The sequence below is a fragment of the Theobroma cacao genome, chromosome 5 (genome assembly GCF_053813885.1).
Source record: "Theobroma cacao isolate CCN51 chromosome 5, ASM5381388v1, whole genome shotgun sequence".
Taxonomy (NCBI): domain Eukaryota; kingdom Viridiplantae; phylum Streptophyta; class Magnoliopsida; order Malvales; family Malvaceae; genus Theobroma; species Theobroma cacao.
In genome coordinates this window covers 38,516,567-38,536,592 of record NC_142643.1, presented here as the reverse complement: position 1 = coordinate 38,536,592, position 20,026 = coordinate 38,516,567, and the positions used below count along the sequence as shown (strand labels likewise).

At 31.1% G+C, this 20,026-nt stretch overlaps 2 protein-coding genes across 2 annotated transcripts; one reads left to right on the top strand and one right to left on the bottom strand.

Moving 5' to 3' along the window:
* The first annotated feature begins 2,049 nt into the window (after positions 1–2,049).
* LOC18599335 (putative 4-hydroxy-4-methyl-2-oxoglutarate aldolase 2) lies at positions 2,050–4,106 on the top strand. Its single transcript, XM_007029264.3, has 2 exons — positions 2,050–2,216; positions 3,411–4,106. The coding sequence occupies exon 2, from the start codon at positions 3,424–3,426 to the stop codon at positions 3,922–3,924; it is 501 nt and encodes a 166-aa protein (XP_007029326.1). The 5' UTR covers positions 2,050–2,216; positions 3,411–3,423; the 3' UTR covers positions 3,925–4,106.
* A 641-nt stretch (positions 4,107–4,747) lies between these two features.
* LOC18599334 (protein HOTHEAD-like) lies at positions 4,748–9,753 on the bottom strand. Its single transcript, XM_088806713.1, has 5 exons — positions 9,660–9,753; positions 7,841–8,482; positions 5,924–6,282; positions 5,245–5,771; positions 4,748–5,160 (listed from the first exon to the last, which is right to left on the bottom strand). Exons 1-5 carry the CDS (start codon positions 9,751–9,753, stop codon positions 5,121–5,123), a joined length of 1,662 nt encoding a protein of 553 aa, XP_088662839.1. The 3' UTR covers positions 4,748–5,120.
* Between the last annotated feature and the right edge of the window lie 10,273 nt (positions 9,754–20,026).

The window sequence follows — 20,026 nt, the reverse complement described above, 5'->3', positions numbered from 1 at the left end:
TAACATTCACACTTATATATACATATATATATATATATATATATATATATATATATGTGTGTGTGTGTGTGTGTATATAAAATAAATAATACGCATACAGCTAAATTTAAAAGAAATAGAAATGAAGGAAAAACTAGCACATGCAAAATAAATAAATAAATAAAAGTAAATAATGAGATATATGTTGTTTGAATAACATAAAAAATGATATGAAGTTTTCTTATTTTACAAATACATGAGAAGTTGCTTGAATCTGATGCTTATATTTAATATATACATTTTTTCTTAAAAAAAAAAAGTTAAGTTACAAGGGAAAGATGTGATTACCATTAAACTGTTGATTCAGTAATGGTCATGCATGTTAATATAATTGGCAAGAAATTTGGTAAGCTTCTCAAGCCCTTGTTTCAATTGGGTATTTTCCAATTCCAGTTGGTGCAGGCCATGACCAGCTTGCGGTTCTGGGAGCAGCGGACTACCACAACATACACAAACCATTTTAGCCAATGCCTCTCTCATTGCAGTGTTTTCGTAAAGCAAACTTTCCTTGCTTGCTCGAAGAATTGAGTTCTCTGCTCGTTCCTTTCGAGCTTTGGTTTGAGTCCTTTTGTTTTGAAACCAAAACTTGATTTGTTTAGGTTCCAAACCAAGTTCCTTGCTCAACTCTCGTCTCTGGTTTTCGTCCGGGTGAGCACATTCCTTGAAAAATGCTTCCAGGGTTTGTATTTGGTGAGTCGTGTGACGATGATATATCCTTCCTTTCTCGTGACAAGTCGAAGCTTTCTGCTCATCATCTGAACTGCCAATATTTCCCCTAGCAATATCCATTTTCACTTATGTCAAACTAAAATGAATGTGATTTGTAAACGTATAATGCATATGTTTATGTATGCAAGCTCTTTTTAAGAGAAAATCATGTTGAATGCATGCATGCCAAGAAGATTGAATAAATCAAGAAGCATGATCAAGGAGCGAGGGAGCTGAATTTAGTTTTTATAAGGAATTAATTAATTGAAGGAGATAATATTATTTTATTTCATGGTATCCCCCTGACCCTTCCATATTAATCAAGCATGGGAGCATGCAGTGAAATAACAGTGATCAAGGAAGCAAGTATAAATAGATCAATTATTAAAATCAACGAAACCTGGTTCAATTAGAAAGTTGATCAATTCTTGATAAGATATATCAGTTAACCAACAACTTCAAAACAATTATAGGGTACTAGCTGAAGTAACTGAATATCCTTAAGACTAAGATATATCTGATTATCAAACTAACTGTAAACAGATACTATATATTTCTTGGAAATATTAACTGTTTTTCAATGGTTAGTTAAGCTGTCTCCCAGGTTAGCATCCTAGTTTTCGTGGTGCAAGTGATTGTTCACTCGATTGGCTTTCAAAAATCTAGCTTCATCCTTCAGTGGTGCAGTGACTTGCTAAAATTAATTAGAATGTATAAATTGTTCTTCAGGCTGATATCCAGTTATGCTAAATATTACTTTCAGGCGTTTCCCTGTCATTACTTGAATGCTGAACAACACAAGTGGAGCTAACATGGCCATGTTACATACTTTGGCAAGGGATGTGATGGAATGTCCTACTCTTATGCACTTAAGAGTGTCCATTCTCCTCTACTGACTCTCATAGTGTTTGTTCATTTGATAATTGGTTCAGGACAGGATAGCATAAATTGCTGAATAGAGGCAGGCTATTATCAATTTTTATGCCTGATTTCATAGGACTCATGACTCATCAACCACAAAAAAACATAGTCCCTCCCTCTGCATAAATACAGAGACATTGTTCTGATGCTGTAGAAACTGGATCGATGGGATGTGGACCTAAAGCTTTGCCAAGCCCAGCCCAAATCGAGCCTGATCTGTGGGTTTGGACGGGTAATTCGACTCGTGAATATCTAATCACATTTATATAGGAATATAGACAAAATAATGATGTAATGATTACCGTTGGGCGTCTGCTCGGTCACCATCTCCACTCCCAACGCTGGCAAGTGGAAAGAGAAATAATTATTCAGAGAAATTAACCTATTTGATTAAAAAAGGAAGTAAGAGAGCAACACCCACGCGCTTTTAACAGCTAAACTCCGATTCTCTTTCCTTCCTTAAAACCACGAACTCTATCTTGTGTCTCTGTTTCAACTTTTACTTTGCATCGTCTTTGATTCCTTCTTTCAGGAGGCTCCCTTTCAAGGTAATATCTTAGCCCTTTGATTTTTCCAATTTAGATGCAAAAGTATTTTTTTTCTCTTCAGTTTTCTATTCAATATTTAAGTCCTTCTTTAGTTGGGTCAATCTTAATATACACAAATAATCAATCTTCTCAATTGGGTTATTTGATCTGCTTATATAGATTGAAAATTTCACTGTGAGTATGTATTAATTTTTTGAAAAGCAAAAGATTATGAAAAACAAATAGGGAGAGGGGATGGAGATTATGAAGGTTTGATTGAGGATTTGAATAACATTGATAGGGGGGAAGCATTTTTAGCGATTGTATTGTAATGGGTTTTCTTATATTTTATGAATTTGAAATCTTTTCTTTTATTTTGTTCTAAACATTGGTTCTCAAGAAATCTTGTTTCAAGATTTCTCTGCTTTTTGTTTGTTGAAAGCATGAGGCTTGTGACTATCGGCTTGTGGGTCCTGTAAATTGGAAATTCTTTTTGCTGCGCTAATTTGTTTTCTCAGCATTTATTAATTTTGCTGTCTTCTGCTTCCATTTAGTCATGTGTACATGCCTTTCGTTTTTAATTTGATAGATTTCAACTGTGGCAATGTTTGCCTAGATCTTGGAGAACTTTATGATTGCAATGATAGTAGAAGTTGGGTAGCGGTCAGCTGTTCTGTTTCATCCCTTTTGACCTTATGGATGACTGCTACTAGGTTTTTACAAAAGATTGATCACCTTTTTTCTCCTGTTAGACGTTTGTAATTGGCATTCATGATTTTTCTTTTTGAGGCATCCAATCTAAACTGATTGTTCTGGTGAAGGTGATATGCAGATGAGATTTCAGCTCTTTTGGACCTGTTAGGAAGTATCATGGTGACATTAGGAAATTTTTCTATTTCTTTTCCTTCTTAGAGACGTGTAATCAATAAGCTCCAAAACCTCCTGCTAGGCATACAAGGGAGTTTCTGGTCTTATATTTTGTCATTTATATTTCAAAGTTATTTTTCTGTGATAATTAGGAAAGCATCTACTGTAAAAAGTTGCTTTTAGTGTTATTACCAGTTTTAAAATGCTTTTTGTTTTTAGGTAAACAATGATGGCATGATCCAACTGTGTAGTGTCTGCTAACTTGTGTTCCATGGTAGTTTTAAGAAAATGTGAATATATATTCATATCTGACCCTGAATACTTTTCAATTGTTGTCTTGTCTTGAAGGTGTCTGTAATAAATGGCTTTGGTTACAACTGCCGAAGTCTGTGATGCAAATCCACAGCTAATCGTGAGTGGTGAACTTCGGGCCCTCCAACCAATATTCCAGATATATGGTCGTCGCCCGGTTTTCTCCGGACCTATAGTTACACTTAAAGTATTTGAAGACAATGTTTTGATCCGTGAGTTTCTTGAGGAGAAGGGTAATGGCAGAGTTCTGGTTGTAGATGGTGGTGGTAGTTTAAGGTGTGCCATACTTGGGGGCAATCCTGTAGTTCAAGCTCAAAATAATGGATGGGCTGGAATAGTGGTTAATGGCTGCATAAGGGATGTTGATGAGATAAATGGTTGTGACATTGGGGTGAGAGCTCTTCATTCTCATCCAATGAAGGCCAATAAGAAGGGAATTGGGGAGAAGCATGTCCCAATAACCATTGCCGGGACTAGAATCTGTAATGGGGAGTGGCTTTATGCTGACACTGATGGTATCCTCATTTCTAAAACTGAGTTATCTGTTTGAGCATCCCTTTCTACCTAAAGTTAGAATCTGCAGGACGCCTTCCCAGGCTGGTAAGTTATATATGCCTTTCTGTTATTCTGTTCCTGAAATGAGATTTTAAACATTGGACGAAGTTGTGTGATGTATTATTAATTTGTGATAATGAACATTTGCTGATCACTTTGCGAATCAGCGTAATGCTATTTGTGGTGTCATCGCGAGTAGGAAATGCGAAATGAGGATAGTTAATAATTTCAATCCATTTTTGGCTCTAAACGTTGTTTCAGTGACAAGATATTTGATTCATGAACAGAGCATTGTGGAACTGTATATTGTGTAGCTTGTGAAACAGATTGATATATAAACCGGCTTGTGAAATTTTTTTTGTATAAAGCATTAATGTGTAATTAAACAGGCAATTATTATTTATATTATTTACATAAAAGATTATTAAAGTGCTTTTTGGTTCTAGAGGACTGACCGACTGAGCATCTGATGTCAACCCCATATGCAAGACTCTAATGAACTAGTGATAGACTCCTTTTGGTTATGATTTTCTTTGTTAACTGGTTGCATTTACATGTCTCTGAGGATATGGAGATTGGTGATCGAAATTCCAAATGCTTTGCCAATTTTTGACCAAATTGTACCTTCCTGTCGGACGCTGTCTACCGTTGCCTATGGGACCATTGAAATTTGGAGACATAAATTATGTAAAAATTGAACTGAGCAGCCCCCAACGTGCATCACATTTTTTGTTGGGGAAACACTTTAGTTTCCACAACATTGTGTAGGATTGCATGCAGGTACATAGAGAAATGGAAAGGGATGAACTAAGGGGAATTTTGTTACATAAAAAAGCTTAAAAATATGAAAGGGTAATTAGAAAATGCTGAATTTCTTTCAGGGCGCAGAGCCAAGAAAAAGGGAGAAAAATAAAATTAGCCGAAATTCTTTAGAGAAAGCATTAGAATTCCTGCTATTGTTATGAGGATTTTATTATTTTTTAAGGGAAATTAGTCCTTCAACTTATTGCTCTGGTGTTCATCTCCTGTTTACTGGACACATAAAACAGCAGAAAAAGAAGATAAAAAAAAAAATAAAAATCACAAGCATGCAAAAGTTTATATATGTTTCCTTTGACATATTTTCCTTTTTTTAATTTCTTTTCTCTCGAAATGAAACTATTATGCATGTCTGTACAAAATAAGATTAAATCATCTTGTTCTACTTTGCAGAATCCTTCGTCCCATATATCTGCATCAGAAATGAATAGAAAACAAATCATATCATTTTATCAATTTATTCAAAACAACAAATATAAAAAAATATTATCATTACCTTCCAAGCATCATAAGTGTAGCTTGAGGATTAGTCCCAGGGGAGAAATTGAAGGTAGACCCATCTATAACCCTAAGGTTATCCACACCAAAGACCTTGTAATCTCGATCGACAACCTTTCCTACTTGACAGCCTCCATGATAATGCCAAAGAGTCCTAACAGTATTTATGCAGAACTGTTTTAAGGAGACTGTAGAATTGGGCTGTTTTGGTCTCGTGCTCACTAGCATTCTCGTCCTGGTCATCATGTTTAGAAGATCTTGTGTTGTTGTGTTGCTGTAACGGAATCTCGAGTATGATTTGGAATCCACGACGTTGATGATGGTTTTCATGCCTTGGACACACTTCCTTAAGTCCTCAGGTGCCTGGAAGTAGTTAAACATGACCTTGGGGTTGTCACTCACATTCGTGCTTCGAAGCTCAAGGTAGCCCTTTGAGATTGGACCATTAACCTTCTCCACAATATTGGCAAGATTTGTTGGTAAATTAGTTATCGTGTCTCGGAATGCCATAAAGCTTTCTCCATCCTGAAATTACAGCCCAACTCAAACGGTAGAATCTCTCAAACACATTCGAGTTGATTTAACTTTTTATAAACTAATACTGTGTCAATGAGAGTATAGCAATGGCTAAAAACCTGATTGAAGTTTGTAGTAAAGTGATTGGTAAGAGTTTGAGCAACAGAAAGGGCAGAATAATCAAACCCACTGGAAGATTCTATATAACTACCAAATTTGGTGATACCCACAATTGCAGGGAGTGAGAACTCAAGCGGCGAAGGAGAAGGAATTACGAGAGAGTTTTGTGGATTATCAGCCATCCCTTGACCCACCATGGCTTGGTGCAGCACCACCTCGATACCGAGTGCCTCTAGCTGAGGGGCGGGCCCAATACCACTCAGCAGCAACAACTGTGGACTTCCCATTGCACCTGCGGATGAAATTATCTCACTCATGGACCCATTTTTAAGTAAAGCCGTGTGCCTTATTCCTTTTGCATCGTAAAAGATAACCCCCTGAGCTTTCGGTCTCGATCCATCTGCCATAGGAATATATTTTATTCCAATAAAAAATAAATGAAAAAATTAATTAGAGCATGCATTTTGAAATTGTAATGCCAGTGAAGCTGTCTTGATCATATATATATATATATGAATACAACAAACTCTTAATTAATATAAGAATATTAATTAGGTTACATTTTATAATTTTAAATTTAGTATAAATTGTGTAATAGGATTAATTTTTTAAAGACGAGTGTCATGATTATATGTAAATTTTATGAAATCGTTATTGGATTCCTAATTTGTTAATGGTGAATTTAAAGTACCTAAATAAAATAGTGAATTTTAAATTCATCTTCTTATATTATTTCAAATGCATATGAGTAATACATCTTAACTAGTGTTGATATAATCTTCAAATTCATCCTCTGAACACAGTTTATTTAATACATCAAATTAAATTCACTCTCCATATTTACAAACATAGTATAAATTAAATTTCTGAGATTTTTTTTTCAAAAAAATTGAGTAAAATCTAACCTTTTGATCACTAAAAGTTTTCATGATTTTTTATTAAGTTCAATCAAGTTTTTTTTTTTTTTTAAATTGAGGGAAGGAGGATTCGAACTTTACTCTTTAAACGGAAGATAATACATTAATCAATCAGGCAAATGTTTAGGTACAAGTTCAATCAAGTTTTTATATTTTTATTTTAGATTAAATAAGCTTTTATGATTAATAGTTAACTAATTATCATTAGTCAAAACGTCATTTGTTATTTTATGTCTATGACCTTGATCATGTGCAGGGTGAAAAATGTCAAATAACCATGTTATCATGCCACATCACCATTTACAACATGTTAGCATGTCACGTTAATATTATGTGGCATAAAATGACAATTCTTAGTGAATTGTTAGTTATAAGAATTTATTTGATTTAAAATAAAAGCATAATGATTTAATTGAATGTAATCAAAATATAAAAATTTATTTAAATTTTCTTAAATAATTCAAAAAAAATTTTAAATACAATTTGATCACCATCTTTAAGCACTAACTAAATACCTTGATGATATTTCGCATAACTCTTTTATTTTTATATGGCCAATGACGGATGAAGCATTCTAATAGTGCCTAACAGCAACCAACAATTGAAAAATATAATATTCATTTTGTTTTAATTTAATTGTCACAATTGACTCTGATAAAAAGTTTGAACTTCGAATCTTTATTGTTTTAATATTTTAACTAATTAAATTCAATAAAATATAATAAATTACTTTATTAAGAGTTTTTTTAAAAAATAGTTTTCCATATTTTTATTAATCACAAATACAAAATAATAAGAGGCCAAAGTTTTCAATGTAATTTGTCCAATAAAAATAAAAACGCAGTCAAATATTTTGGGACTAATGAAGGAAGTTTTAGTGATTAAATTGTATTTTTTTTTCAAAAGAAACTGTAGTTGAGCAAAAAAGAAAGCACGAAAATTTTTAATATTGACAGTGCTAACTAAACATTAAAGTTTTCCATTGTGATTGCTTCAGCAAATAAGCTTATTGGATTCGACGAAAAATAATGCATTAATTACCTTTTCTTGTAAACGTGATCTTGTGCACAACAGCATGCAGATAAACCTTAATCCTCTTCGGATCGGCATACTCAAGCAAATCAGCTGCAGTGTGTCTATTTCCATTTCTATCCAAAATACTTCCAACAGTTTTGGTCCCATTAATGTGATCATACGTGAACCCATTATATGGTAAAACCCCAGCTTCAAGCAACCCATCTCTCACTGCAGATTGCAATTGCAACACAATTGGCTTGTACACCAACTTCCTTTCAACCCACTCGTAAGAATCATTTGCTAATGCTTCATCCATTCCATTTTGCTTTAGGAAGAATGTTTCTGCATGCGAGTAAACCCCTGCATTAATCACTGTTCCACCGCCAAGCGCGCGTGGTCTGTTGTTAGGAACTCCATCCTCGGAGATGAATGCTTCAGAGAATGATTCGGGAGAGTTGTCTCTAAGAGTAGACAAAAAGTTCTCTGTCCTTATCTTGGTCGTGTTAACATATGGAGATCCCCCTCTTTCCAAGACTAGAACGTTTGCATTTCGAGACAGGGTTGCAGCCAATGGACAGCCAGCGGTTCCTCCACCAATGATTATGTAGTCGTAGTATGCGACTGCTGGAGCAGAGGTTGCTTCTTGGATAAAGCTGATATTAGGAGCTGCAAATGAGATTTTGAGTTAATATATATCTTTACTTGCTCTTCTCATAAGGGAAAAAAATCTTCTAATTTATCCTGCCTCTATCTCTTAAATACATGTAAACTATTATAAAAAGACATTTGAGTGTTAGAATGGAGTAAATTGTCCCGATACCTATAAATTTTATGTAATATTTAATTTTTATTAACCTTTAAAATTCAAATTTTGTATTTATAATTTTTTAAAATGTTTCAAATTCATCCATTTTAACTATTGTTATTAATATTTGACGAAATTTGTCATATCAATATCACATAATTGTCTATGTGAGTGTTCACATAGTAAAAATATGTGGATTCAGACATTTAGATGTTCACGTGGTAAAAAGTGGATCCATTTGACTTTTTAAATTAAGATTAATGTTACATAGACCTTACATGATGTTGAGGTAACATATTTCATTGATTGTTAATGTATTTCAAATTTATCTAGTCTCTACCTCCTAAATACATATAAAACTATCACAAAAAAAAAAAAAAAAACCACTTAAGTGTTAAGATGGAGTAAATTCCTCTAAAGATCTGTGAACTTTATGTGCTATTTTATTTTTATTAACATTTAAAATTCAAAATTTATATTCATAATTTTTAAAAATGTTTCAGATTCATTTGTTGCAACTATTATCATTAAAATTTGACAAAATTTGTTATTTCAATGTCACATGGACGTCTATGTGTCAAAATGAATGAATCCAAAATTTTGGATGTCCACATGGGAAAAAAGTGAACTCATTTGACTTTTTGAATTGATATTTATGCTATGTGAATGTCTACATGGCATTAAAGTGACATATTTGATTGATTTTTAACCGTAGTTAATGAAATGGATGGATTTGAAACATTTTTAGAAAGTTATAAATAAAAAAATTTAATTTTTTGAAATTACAAGTAAAAAATTAAATATCAAACAAATTAAGATCAGAAATAATTGATATATTTTATTTGTGATAATAAAAATTCAATTTAAAAATGTCAAAGTAAAACTATAAGAAGAGATTTATAACATAAAAGAAATTATCTCATGGTAACATCAATTCATATTATATCATATAGGTATGCAAAGGAAAACAAATACTACATATGAACCTAAATCCAAGTTTTCAAAATGAGATGCTTATATAAATAAAAACTAGAGTACCTTTTTCCGCATAGCTGAAGCCATGGAAAACAAATTCAACTACAAAAACAAGTGCAAGAAACCTCCATGAGGACCAGGAGTACTTCAAACCCATATTTTTCCTATAACTTGTGCTTCAAGGAGCTCTTGGAACTACAAATCTATAACATAAGTAAAAGGAAGCCGCAAAGGGGCTTCCTCAGTTTGCCATGTTTCTGTTTTCTTATTTTACCACGTGGTAGCTTACAGTATGATTAGAAAAAACAAATTGCCACTGAGTGAGTCAAACAAAAACAATGAAGAATGCTCTTAAAGGGTGCTCACGCGCAGCTTTGAGGAAAGGGGTTTTAAATGAGGCCTTAAATTTGTGGCAGGACTTCTAAGAGAAAGCCCAAATTGCAGGAGGAGAACAGTGGCTAGGCTTTTTTAGATAGAGAGGAAACTGGCGGCAAAAGGAAGGGAAAGAGAAGAAAAAAGGAAAGGGAAAGAAAGAGGGAGCCGCTGCCGAAAAGGCTTAGTCCAACAAGGGCGACGATGTCGAGGATTGAGTAATGGGAGAAAGGGTTTACAGAAAGGGGTTGGCTGCTGCCCGTGGAAGAAGAAAAGAGCACAAATAAAGAAAAGAGAAAGGGTTTGCAGCTAGGGTTAGGTTAAAATTAAAATAATTTATGAAGGATACAAAAAAGAAAAAGAAAAAGAAGTAGGTTGGATTCATACAAGTCAGGTTTAGTTAATTTATTTTTTTATTTGTAATTTCCTTTTCTATCTATATGAATTAAATCTATGAAAATAGGATAAGAACAAAAAGTAAAACAATTTTTTTGATAAATAATAAAAAATGAACAATTAATTGAATAAAGTTAATAATGACTTATCAAAATTATTGAAGGCACCCTAACATTTGACTCATTGGTTAGTGCATGATCCCCGCTTAAAAAGAGCAGGATTCGAATCCCCCCTCCTTCAATTATCCTAAAATTATAATTAATTCTAAATAATTATAAAAGCATAAGATAAGAAAGTAGTAATTAAAATTGAAGATAATTTAGAAAATTTCATCATTAAAACTAAAAAATTTTAATAAGTGTAATTAATATTCATTTTATTTTGACTTAAAAAAATATTCATTTTATTTTAATAATTTTATTGTATAAATTATGTAGCCTATCAATAATTACTTTATAAATATTATATTTTCTTAACATGAATTTTAATTTCGCTATTAGAATCATGTAATTAACAAAATATGATTATATCAACATTAACATATATTAAGATATAAAAAATCAAATATTTTTAAAAGAATTTATTTAAATAAACAATTTTGCTTAGTAAGACATCAAAAAATATTTTTCAAAAATTAAATTTTTTTAAAAATTATCTTTAATTTATTATTATCACTATTATTTATAATGTTTTTAAATTTAAAATCATTTTTCTTTTATTATTATTCTTATTTATAATATTATATAATTTAAAATTGCTTTTAATAAAAAAATCAACACCCACGCTAAGCGGGGCACGACTCTAGTCAATCTAAATACAAAAACGTGCAAGCTCTCTCATAAGGTGTCGATTGCATGTAATCACTGTAGCCCTACAATTATATTTTTGGTATAACAGATTTAACCTAGGCCGTAAGGTTCGGCCTAATGTAATTCAAGTTTGGATATAAATTTTTAGGTGTGAGTTCGGCTCAATCATAATGTTTATATATAAATAAATAATATTTTTATGTTTTAAATTGATATTTACTTTTCAAATGACATAAAAGTTATATGACTTGGATATTTTGCTCTTTACTTCACAACTATTACACTAAAAAATAATGATAAAGCTGAGGGATTCACACCTAAAGCCAATATATGATTTTACTTTTTCTCATTTTAGGTTGGTACTCCATAATTCCATAGAAGGCGAAAACCTATCCTAGCTAAGGGGGTGCCGTGGCTATTTCCACCGTGTAGAGTCCCCCCCATGTTAGGTTTGCAGTTTGCTTGCATGATTTGTTTTTTTTTTTTTTAAAGGTGAGTAAAATTAATTCAGATCAATTATCCATTCAAATCAAATGTGATTTGGGTAAAACGATTTGCTCTAATTGATCTATTAGATCAATTGGTTCAAAATGTTTGATTCAATTGATTTTTTGATCGGTTCTCAATTTTAAAATTTTTGGACCAATCCACCCAAAAAATCAAATTAATTTTTATACATTTATTTATATATATTAATATATAAAATATTATATATATGTTAAGAAGAATTTAGAGTAAACTTAATTAATAATATATTTAAAATATATTAGGGTATTATACGTACATATACAAATTATAATAATAAGAATTTAATATTAGTTATATATATTTATTTATTTATAAATCTATATTAATATGAAATTACAAGTTATATATTTTAAATGATGTAAGTTGTATGTTAATATTATAGTATATGATATTAAATATCCTACATATTAATATATTATAATTATTATACCTTAGTAATGTTTCGTAATATAAAAAGTTATGAATATATATATAATTGTATAAATATATTATATATATACATATATTTAATTTATACATAAGCATTACTATAATTTAGAATAGACATTATTTATATAATTACAATTAATAATTTTATTAGTTATCACGTTAGATTCTATAACATATTGTTTATAATTAGTTATTATTTATACAAACTTTGTATAAAATATTTTAACATATAATTTGAATTATTAATTATATATATAATAAAGCAATATATTGTATATATACATATATTCAATTTATACAGAAATATTACTATAACTTATAATAAATTTTATTTATATGATTACACTTAATAAGTTTATCAACGATCACTTTAGATTTTATTACATATTGTTTATAATTAGGTATTATTTATACAAACTTTGATATAAAACATTATAACATATAAGTTATATCATTAATTTCATATATATATAATTATAGATGAAGTTTATAAGTTTTAATATTCTAATTTACAAAAAAAAAGTGATAACATTTTTGTTAATTGGTCCAAAAATGGATCAACCAAACTAATTTTATGTTTGGTCAGTTTGATCTTTCTTTATATTTGGTTGATTTTGATTGGTTTTTAAAATTGATTGATTCATTTGGTTCTTAAGTATGGTGGACCAAAGTACCTAATCCACCGATTTGCTCACCCCTATTTTTTTAACCAAAACTGTACAATGAATACATTATGCTGAAATTAATGAGTGATATGATATATACTCAAAGTTTAACTTTATGGATTAAAATCAATGTGTGATTAATTAAGTTTTGACTTTCTTTTTTCAAAAAAAATTTACTTTGATATATTTTATATTATAAACCTAACTTGTGACCTGTGCTATATACATATTAGTTTTATCTATTCAAATACATGTGTATGCATACGAATTAACATTATTTTCACAATTATATCTAAATCTTCAACAATTATAACATATATAAAATACAGGAATTCAATTGACATGTCAAAAGAAAACTAACTTTTTTTAAAAAAATGACAAAATTTTGAATATAAAATAAACAATATTATTGAGGAATAAAGAATAATAAAATATTGATTCTCAAGAAATCTTGTTTCAAGATTTTTCTGCTTTTTGTTTGTTCAAAGCATGAGGCTTTGTAATTAGGGTTCTTTTAAAAAATACACCTCATATATAAGATGTTTTCAAAAATAGTTCTCTTTATAATTTTAATTATTTTTAGCCAAGAGAAATTAATTTTAGATAAAATTACCTTTAATGAAACCAACTCATATGTTTAAGTCTGTACCTCAAACTAACTCATATCCTTTGAGCTTTCCTTGTTAGACTAGTCATCTCTGGAGTATTACTTTCCAAAAAGAAAAACTTTTAAGCATTTTGAACATTTTGAAATGGTTTTTGATACACTAAGAAAGACCTTTGAGCTTTTTAAGTATTTTAGAGTGGTTTTTGATACTTGAAGAAAAAACTTTGAGCATTTTGAGCATTCTTTGCCAAGTTGGCATATTGGTTTATTATATTGTTAAATGGAATATGGTGTATTATTTAAAGTTGTTGATTTTGTTAAATGAAATTTAGTAGTTTTGGTGATTTTTAGGCATTACATAACCAGTTTTTGGGTATTGCATGACCATTTTTTAGGCATTACGTCACTAATTTTTATGCATTGCATGATTGATTTTTAAGTATTGCATGACTGGTTGATATGGCATTGGGTATGGTATTGCGTGACTAGTTGATAGGCATAACGTGACTGGTTAGTAAAGCATTGCATGACTGCTTAGTAAGACGTTGCGTGACTAGTTTTTAGGCATTGTGTGACTTAAGCATTGCCTAAAAATTAGTCATGCAATGCCTAAAACCAATTACGCAATGCCTAAAAACTAACGATGCAATGATTAAGTTACGCAATACCTAAAAATCAATCTTGTAATACCTAAAAATCAATGACACAATGTCTAAAATTCAGTAATGCAATATCTAATAACTAATTTATTTACCTATTCGTAGCCAAGTTTAAGTTGCTAAAGTCATACAGTGTTCTGATTTACAAATATGTCTAATCAATTTCAACTTCTCAACTTTGGGGTTCTATGAATAAACTAATAAACCAATAAACCCAAAAATCTAAAATACATACCTTGATGTTATCTCTGATCTTTGAGATGATGAGAAAGAGTTAGATAGTGAGATAGACAATATTTGGTAAGAGAGAAAAATCAATATTTAATTTTAAAATTTTTGTTTGGATGAAAGGATAGAGAAAGCCGAAACTATTTTAATTTGTCTGAAATTATTTAAAGGGCATTGTTGTCAAGTCATGTAAAAAATTGGTTAAAAATAGTTAAAATTATAGTGAAGGATATTTTTGAATTGAGCTTATGAGAAGGGTTATTTTTCACAATTTTCTCTTGTGATTATTAGCTTATGGGTCCCATAACTTGAAAATTCTTTCTGCTGCTGTAATTGTTTTTTATCATCATTTATTAGTTTTGATGTGTTCTTCTTCCATTTAGTCATGTGTACATGCTCTTCATTTCTTTTTTTAGCCAAGATAAAATTTCATTTAAATCACTGAGACTTAATGTATGTTAGCCTAGAGGCCAACTGGTACAAGTATCTGTAAGCAACATTTAACAACCTGTTGCGCCTAAAAAAAACTTGAAAAGCAGTAAACAAAGTGAGCTTAAAGCAACCTGCATGAAAGAAGAGGTAAAGACAGACTGAACAAATGAGTATAACATCAACAAATAAAGAGAGCTCAAGCGCAAGACTGACTATGGAATATAAAACAAAACAACAACATAAGAAGCATTTAGCACATCATGGACTCACCACCAAGCAGAGAGGGGAGCATAAACATTAACATCATACCTGGTCAAAGAGTTTATGAATGAGTTATCTTCTTTAAAGACGTGAGTGAAAGACACATTACCAATCAAAAGTAACAATGAATCGATCTTGTTAAAACTGTGCCATTTGTCTTAGGGTCTTCAATCCACATAGTTGATCCAAGAGAGAGTAACCCGTGAATTCAATTCGACAATTAAAGGAGAAGAGACATAGGTGGAGGTAGAAAAAAGGCATAAGGCGTGCAAGATGGTCATAAATTCTGCATAATTGGAGTCATGCAAGCCAAGTGGAATGAAGAGCAAGCCTACTACAAAACTGTCAGAGTTGTGTAAGACACCACTGCAGCCAGCAGGTCTTGATTTATCTCTGGTCAAGTTGTCGACATTGAATTTAAACTCACCAATGGAAAAGGTATCCATAACACGCTAGATCGAAGGTGGAAGGGGGGTTCTCTGACGTGCTTTTCGTTTTTGATTTGTTAGATTTCAACTTTGGAAATGTTTGCCTAGATCTTGGAGAACTTAATGATTGCAATGATAGTAAAAGTTTTAGCTGTTTTATTTCATCCTTTTTGACTTTGTGTTGTGGATGACTACTGCTAGGTTTTCACAAAAGATCGCCATTTTTCCTCTGTTAGATGTTTGTAATTGACATTCATGATTTTTCTTTCTGAGGCATCTAATCTAAACTGATTGTTCTGGTGAAGGTGATATGCGGGTGTAATTCCAGCTCTTTTGGACCTGTTAGGAAGTATCATGGTGACATTAGGAAATTTTTCTATTTCTTTTCCTTTTTAGAGACATCATACATGTGTAATGTAATCAATACACTCCTAACTCTTGTGCTACGCATACAAGGGAGTTTCTGGTCTTATATTTTGTCATTTATATTTCAAAGTTATTTTTCTGTGATAATTAGGAAAGCATTTATTGTAAAACACTTGCTTTAGTGCTGTTTGGTACTTTACAATACAATGTGATTACAAATAATGTGATTGTAGGTAATGTAATTGCAAGCAATGTGATTGCAAAGAAGATAATATTGCAGTGTTTGGTATATAAGTAATGTAATGATTAAAATGTAGAGAATATAACATTGCATTATTAATTTTACAAGTACTTTACAGGGTATGTAATGTTAATTTCAAAAACTACCCTTATATATATTAAAATACAAGTTTAACATGTATTTTTTTATTGTTAATTTTTATATAATGTCATTATTTAAATATATTTTTAATGTCATTATTTTATTTTTCATTTCTTATTACAAGTATATATTTTATATTTATTTTTAATATAATTTTGTATATTATATATTTTATTTTAATTTTTTTCTTTAAAAGATAATATTTTATTTTTATTTCTTAATACGTTTTATATGTATACATTAACGTGATAGCTTCCTTCCTTGTTTGTGAATCTACTGGTAATGATGAATAGTAGGAAAGAAAAAAAAAAAACCCAAATTGTCTTTGCAATGCTAGAGGAAGAAGAAAAAAAATGAGCAATACACAAGTGTTCTTGTTGACACTGAATAACATCACATGAGATTTTTGTTTTCAAATTTTAGATATTAGAAAGACTGATAAATCAAGTCGAATAAAGCTAATTATTGCTGTCAGAATCTCCTTCATCTGTTGCATGTCGTGCAGAAGACTGCACATTCTTTGCTCTTCTTAGTTAGGCTACTAAGCTATATCTACTTGAATCTGTTTCTGCATTTCATCTCCACAGGCCCTCAAGTAAGCATCCACCTCCTGCCGCCTTGTTGAATTCTCAACAAATTGTCTGTTTGTTTGCTTAGAAAACGGAGGAAAACAAAGTGGGAAAAACAAACAGAAAACGATGCTTCCTTATTATATTATTTCCAGTGCCTTGGGTCTTGTCAAATATGCCTATTCTAAATTTTTACTTGAGCCAAGAATTGGAAGTCTTCGTGTTACTGGGTTTCTGTCATCAAATTATGATATATCTGCTTGCCAAGAAACAGGATGGAGTACATATCTACCTCTTGTTGAAGATTAGCCCAGAAATCCAACGTCTCTTGTTGATCAAGGCCCAAATTGTTTCACTAATAAAACAAAAATATAATTATGAAGAAAACCCCAATTAAATGAAAAAAACCTAATTTAAAGCATACAAGAAGAAGATAAAAAAAAGAGAAAGAAAAAGAAAAATGGGAGATTTCAACCCACAATTTTATATGATGAAGAAGCAGGACCTTATTAGCTAGAAGAAGGAGGAGCGACTTTAGCAAAATGGAGAAGAAGCAGTAGACCCTAAACCCCAAAATGACAATGAAAAACATTTGAAAGGGATTATGAGTAATTTTTTTAAAAGATGATAGGTAAAAATATTCTTAAGGATATTGCAGAGTGCAATGTAATGTGATTGCATTGGTTTTAAACTGTAATCACATGACATCTCTTGATTGTAATGTGATTGCATTGCAATCTTACATTGTAGTGGTCTGTTGTAAAACAACCACTATCATATAATTTAATTGGACACATTGCAAGGAATGTGTTTTCACTTCCCTCATACCAAACGTCACCGTAGTGTTATTACCAGTTTTAAAATGCTTTTTGCTTTTAGGTAAACAATGATGGCATGATACAACTGTGTAGTGTCTGCCAACTTGTACTCCATGGTATTTTTAAGAAAATGTGAATATATGTTCATTTCTGACCTTGAATGCTTTTCAGTTGTTGTCTTGTCTTGAAGGTGTGTGTAATAAATGGCTTTGGTTACAACTACCGAAGTCTGTGATGCAAATCCATAGCTAATCGTGAGTGGTGAACTTCGAGCCCTCGAACCAATATTTCACATATATAGTTAAAACTGAGTTATCTGTTTGAGCGTCCTTTTCTACCTAAAGATTGAATCTGTGGGACGCCTTTCCAGGTCGGTACATTATTTATGCCTTACTGTTATTCAGTTCCTGAGATGAGGTAATTTGAACATTGGACTAAGTTGTTTAATGTATTATTAATTTGTAATAATGAACATTTGCTGATCCCGTTGCGAATCATCGGAATGTTATTTGTGGTATCATCTTGAGTAGGAAATGCGATAGTCTGTAATAAAATATTTTTGGGAAATGAGGATAGTTAAATCCATTTTTGGCCCTAAACATTGTTTCAGTGAGAAGATATTTGATTCATGAACAAAGCATTGTTGAACTGTATATTGTGTAGCTTACTTGTGAGGCTGTGTGTATCTATAAACATATTGGTATATAAACCAGCTTGTGAATTTTTTTTTGTATAAAATATTAATTTGTAATTAAACATGCAATTATTATTTACATAAGAGATTACTAAAGTGCTGAATTTCTATTTACGTATTCAATAAAATATTTATCCTATGGGCGCAAAACCAAGAAAAAGAAAGAAAAATAATAATAAAAAAGCTACAATTCTTTAGAGAATGCATTAGAATTCGTACAATTGTTTTTTTTTTTAAGTCATTCAGTAAGATTTCATTTTAAAACCAAGGGAATGAATATTTCCCCATCAGAATTCGTACAATTGTTATGAGGATTTTGTTATTTTTTAAGAGAAATTAGCCCTTCAACTTATTACTATGGTGTTCATCTCTTGTTTATTAGACAGATAAAGCAGCACAAAAGGAAAATAAAAAAATCAAAGTCCAAGCATGCAAAAATTTATATATGTTTCCTTTGACATATTTTCTCTTTTTTCGTTTTAGAAAGGTATACAGAGATTAGTTGGAACTCAAATAGAACAGATCATACATCTACGACTGGTTGGATTTTTACAATTGGTGGGAATGCTGTTTTTTGGAGCTCTAATAAACAATCTTGTCAAGCTGACTTTATCACGGTAGCTGAATTTATAGGTTTAACATCTATCACCTAAGAAGTGGAATGGTTAAGAGATTTACTTTATGAAATTCTGTTGTGGTTTAAACCAATGGCATCAATCTTAATACATTGTGACAATGAAGCAACTGTATCAAATGCATATAATCAAGCATACAACAGAAAGACTCGATATATTGGATTTTGACATAGCATTGTAAGACAAAGAATTAGTGATGGTATAGTTACTATAAGTTATGTAAGGTCTTGTGAAAATTTAGTGAATCCGTTTATCAAAGGTCTAAAAAAGGACTTGGTAATAAAGACCTCAAGAGGGATGGGTTTCAAGCCTATCAAATAAATCTCCAATGGTGGGAGCTCACCCCGATGCTTATGGCCAACCTATAAGTCTTGGGTACTGACTATTCTACTACATGGATGATTGCAAGCATTAATTTATTTTTTTCATCCTAAGGTGTATAGTGCTTGATTCTCGTAATGTGTAAGGTAAGGTTGAACCAAAGTTCTTAATAGACCCATAACATGTATATGTTAAAGTACTACAATTACGGGGTATTTTCGATGAAGGCTAGCTATGTGAGTGGAAGTGTAACCGCTTTTAGGAGCTAAAGACTTGACTCTGACAATACTCATGAATGGATGCAAAATACAAGGCCATAAAATGTGTTGGTAAAAAAACTAGATACAAAGTGAGCAAGGAAGCTTGTGTGTGTTTAGTGGCCCGACTAGTCAAATGAATAATCAATGGTTCCATGTTTAGTCAACCACTCAATTTAGACTAAAACCAACCACACTCACTAAGTGAAGGTTCAAATATGTGAGATACCTTCATTTATGCACAAGCTTCCCAAAGTTGTTGGTATTTGAAAATGCTGGAGGATCGTTAGTGTATTTTCAAAGTCAAAGGTTATGTCACATAATGAAAAACTATCTTAGCTTAAAAGTTATGTCATATAAAGTGACATACTGTGACTATTGGATTATAGGTAGGTTTTCATGTGAATGGTTATATCTCTTGGTAAAATGACATTAAAAGTTTTAGAGACAAATTGAAAAAGCACCATAGCTCAAAAGTTTAAATATGAATAGTTATTGTTTCAAATTATAATTGAAAGATTATATTTTATGAAATGAATGGTTGGCTCATAAAGTGATTATTAAAATAGTACCT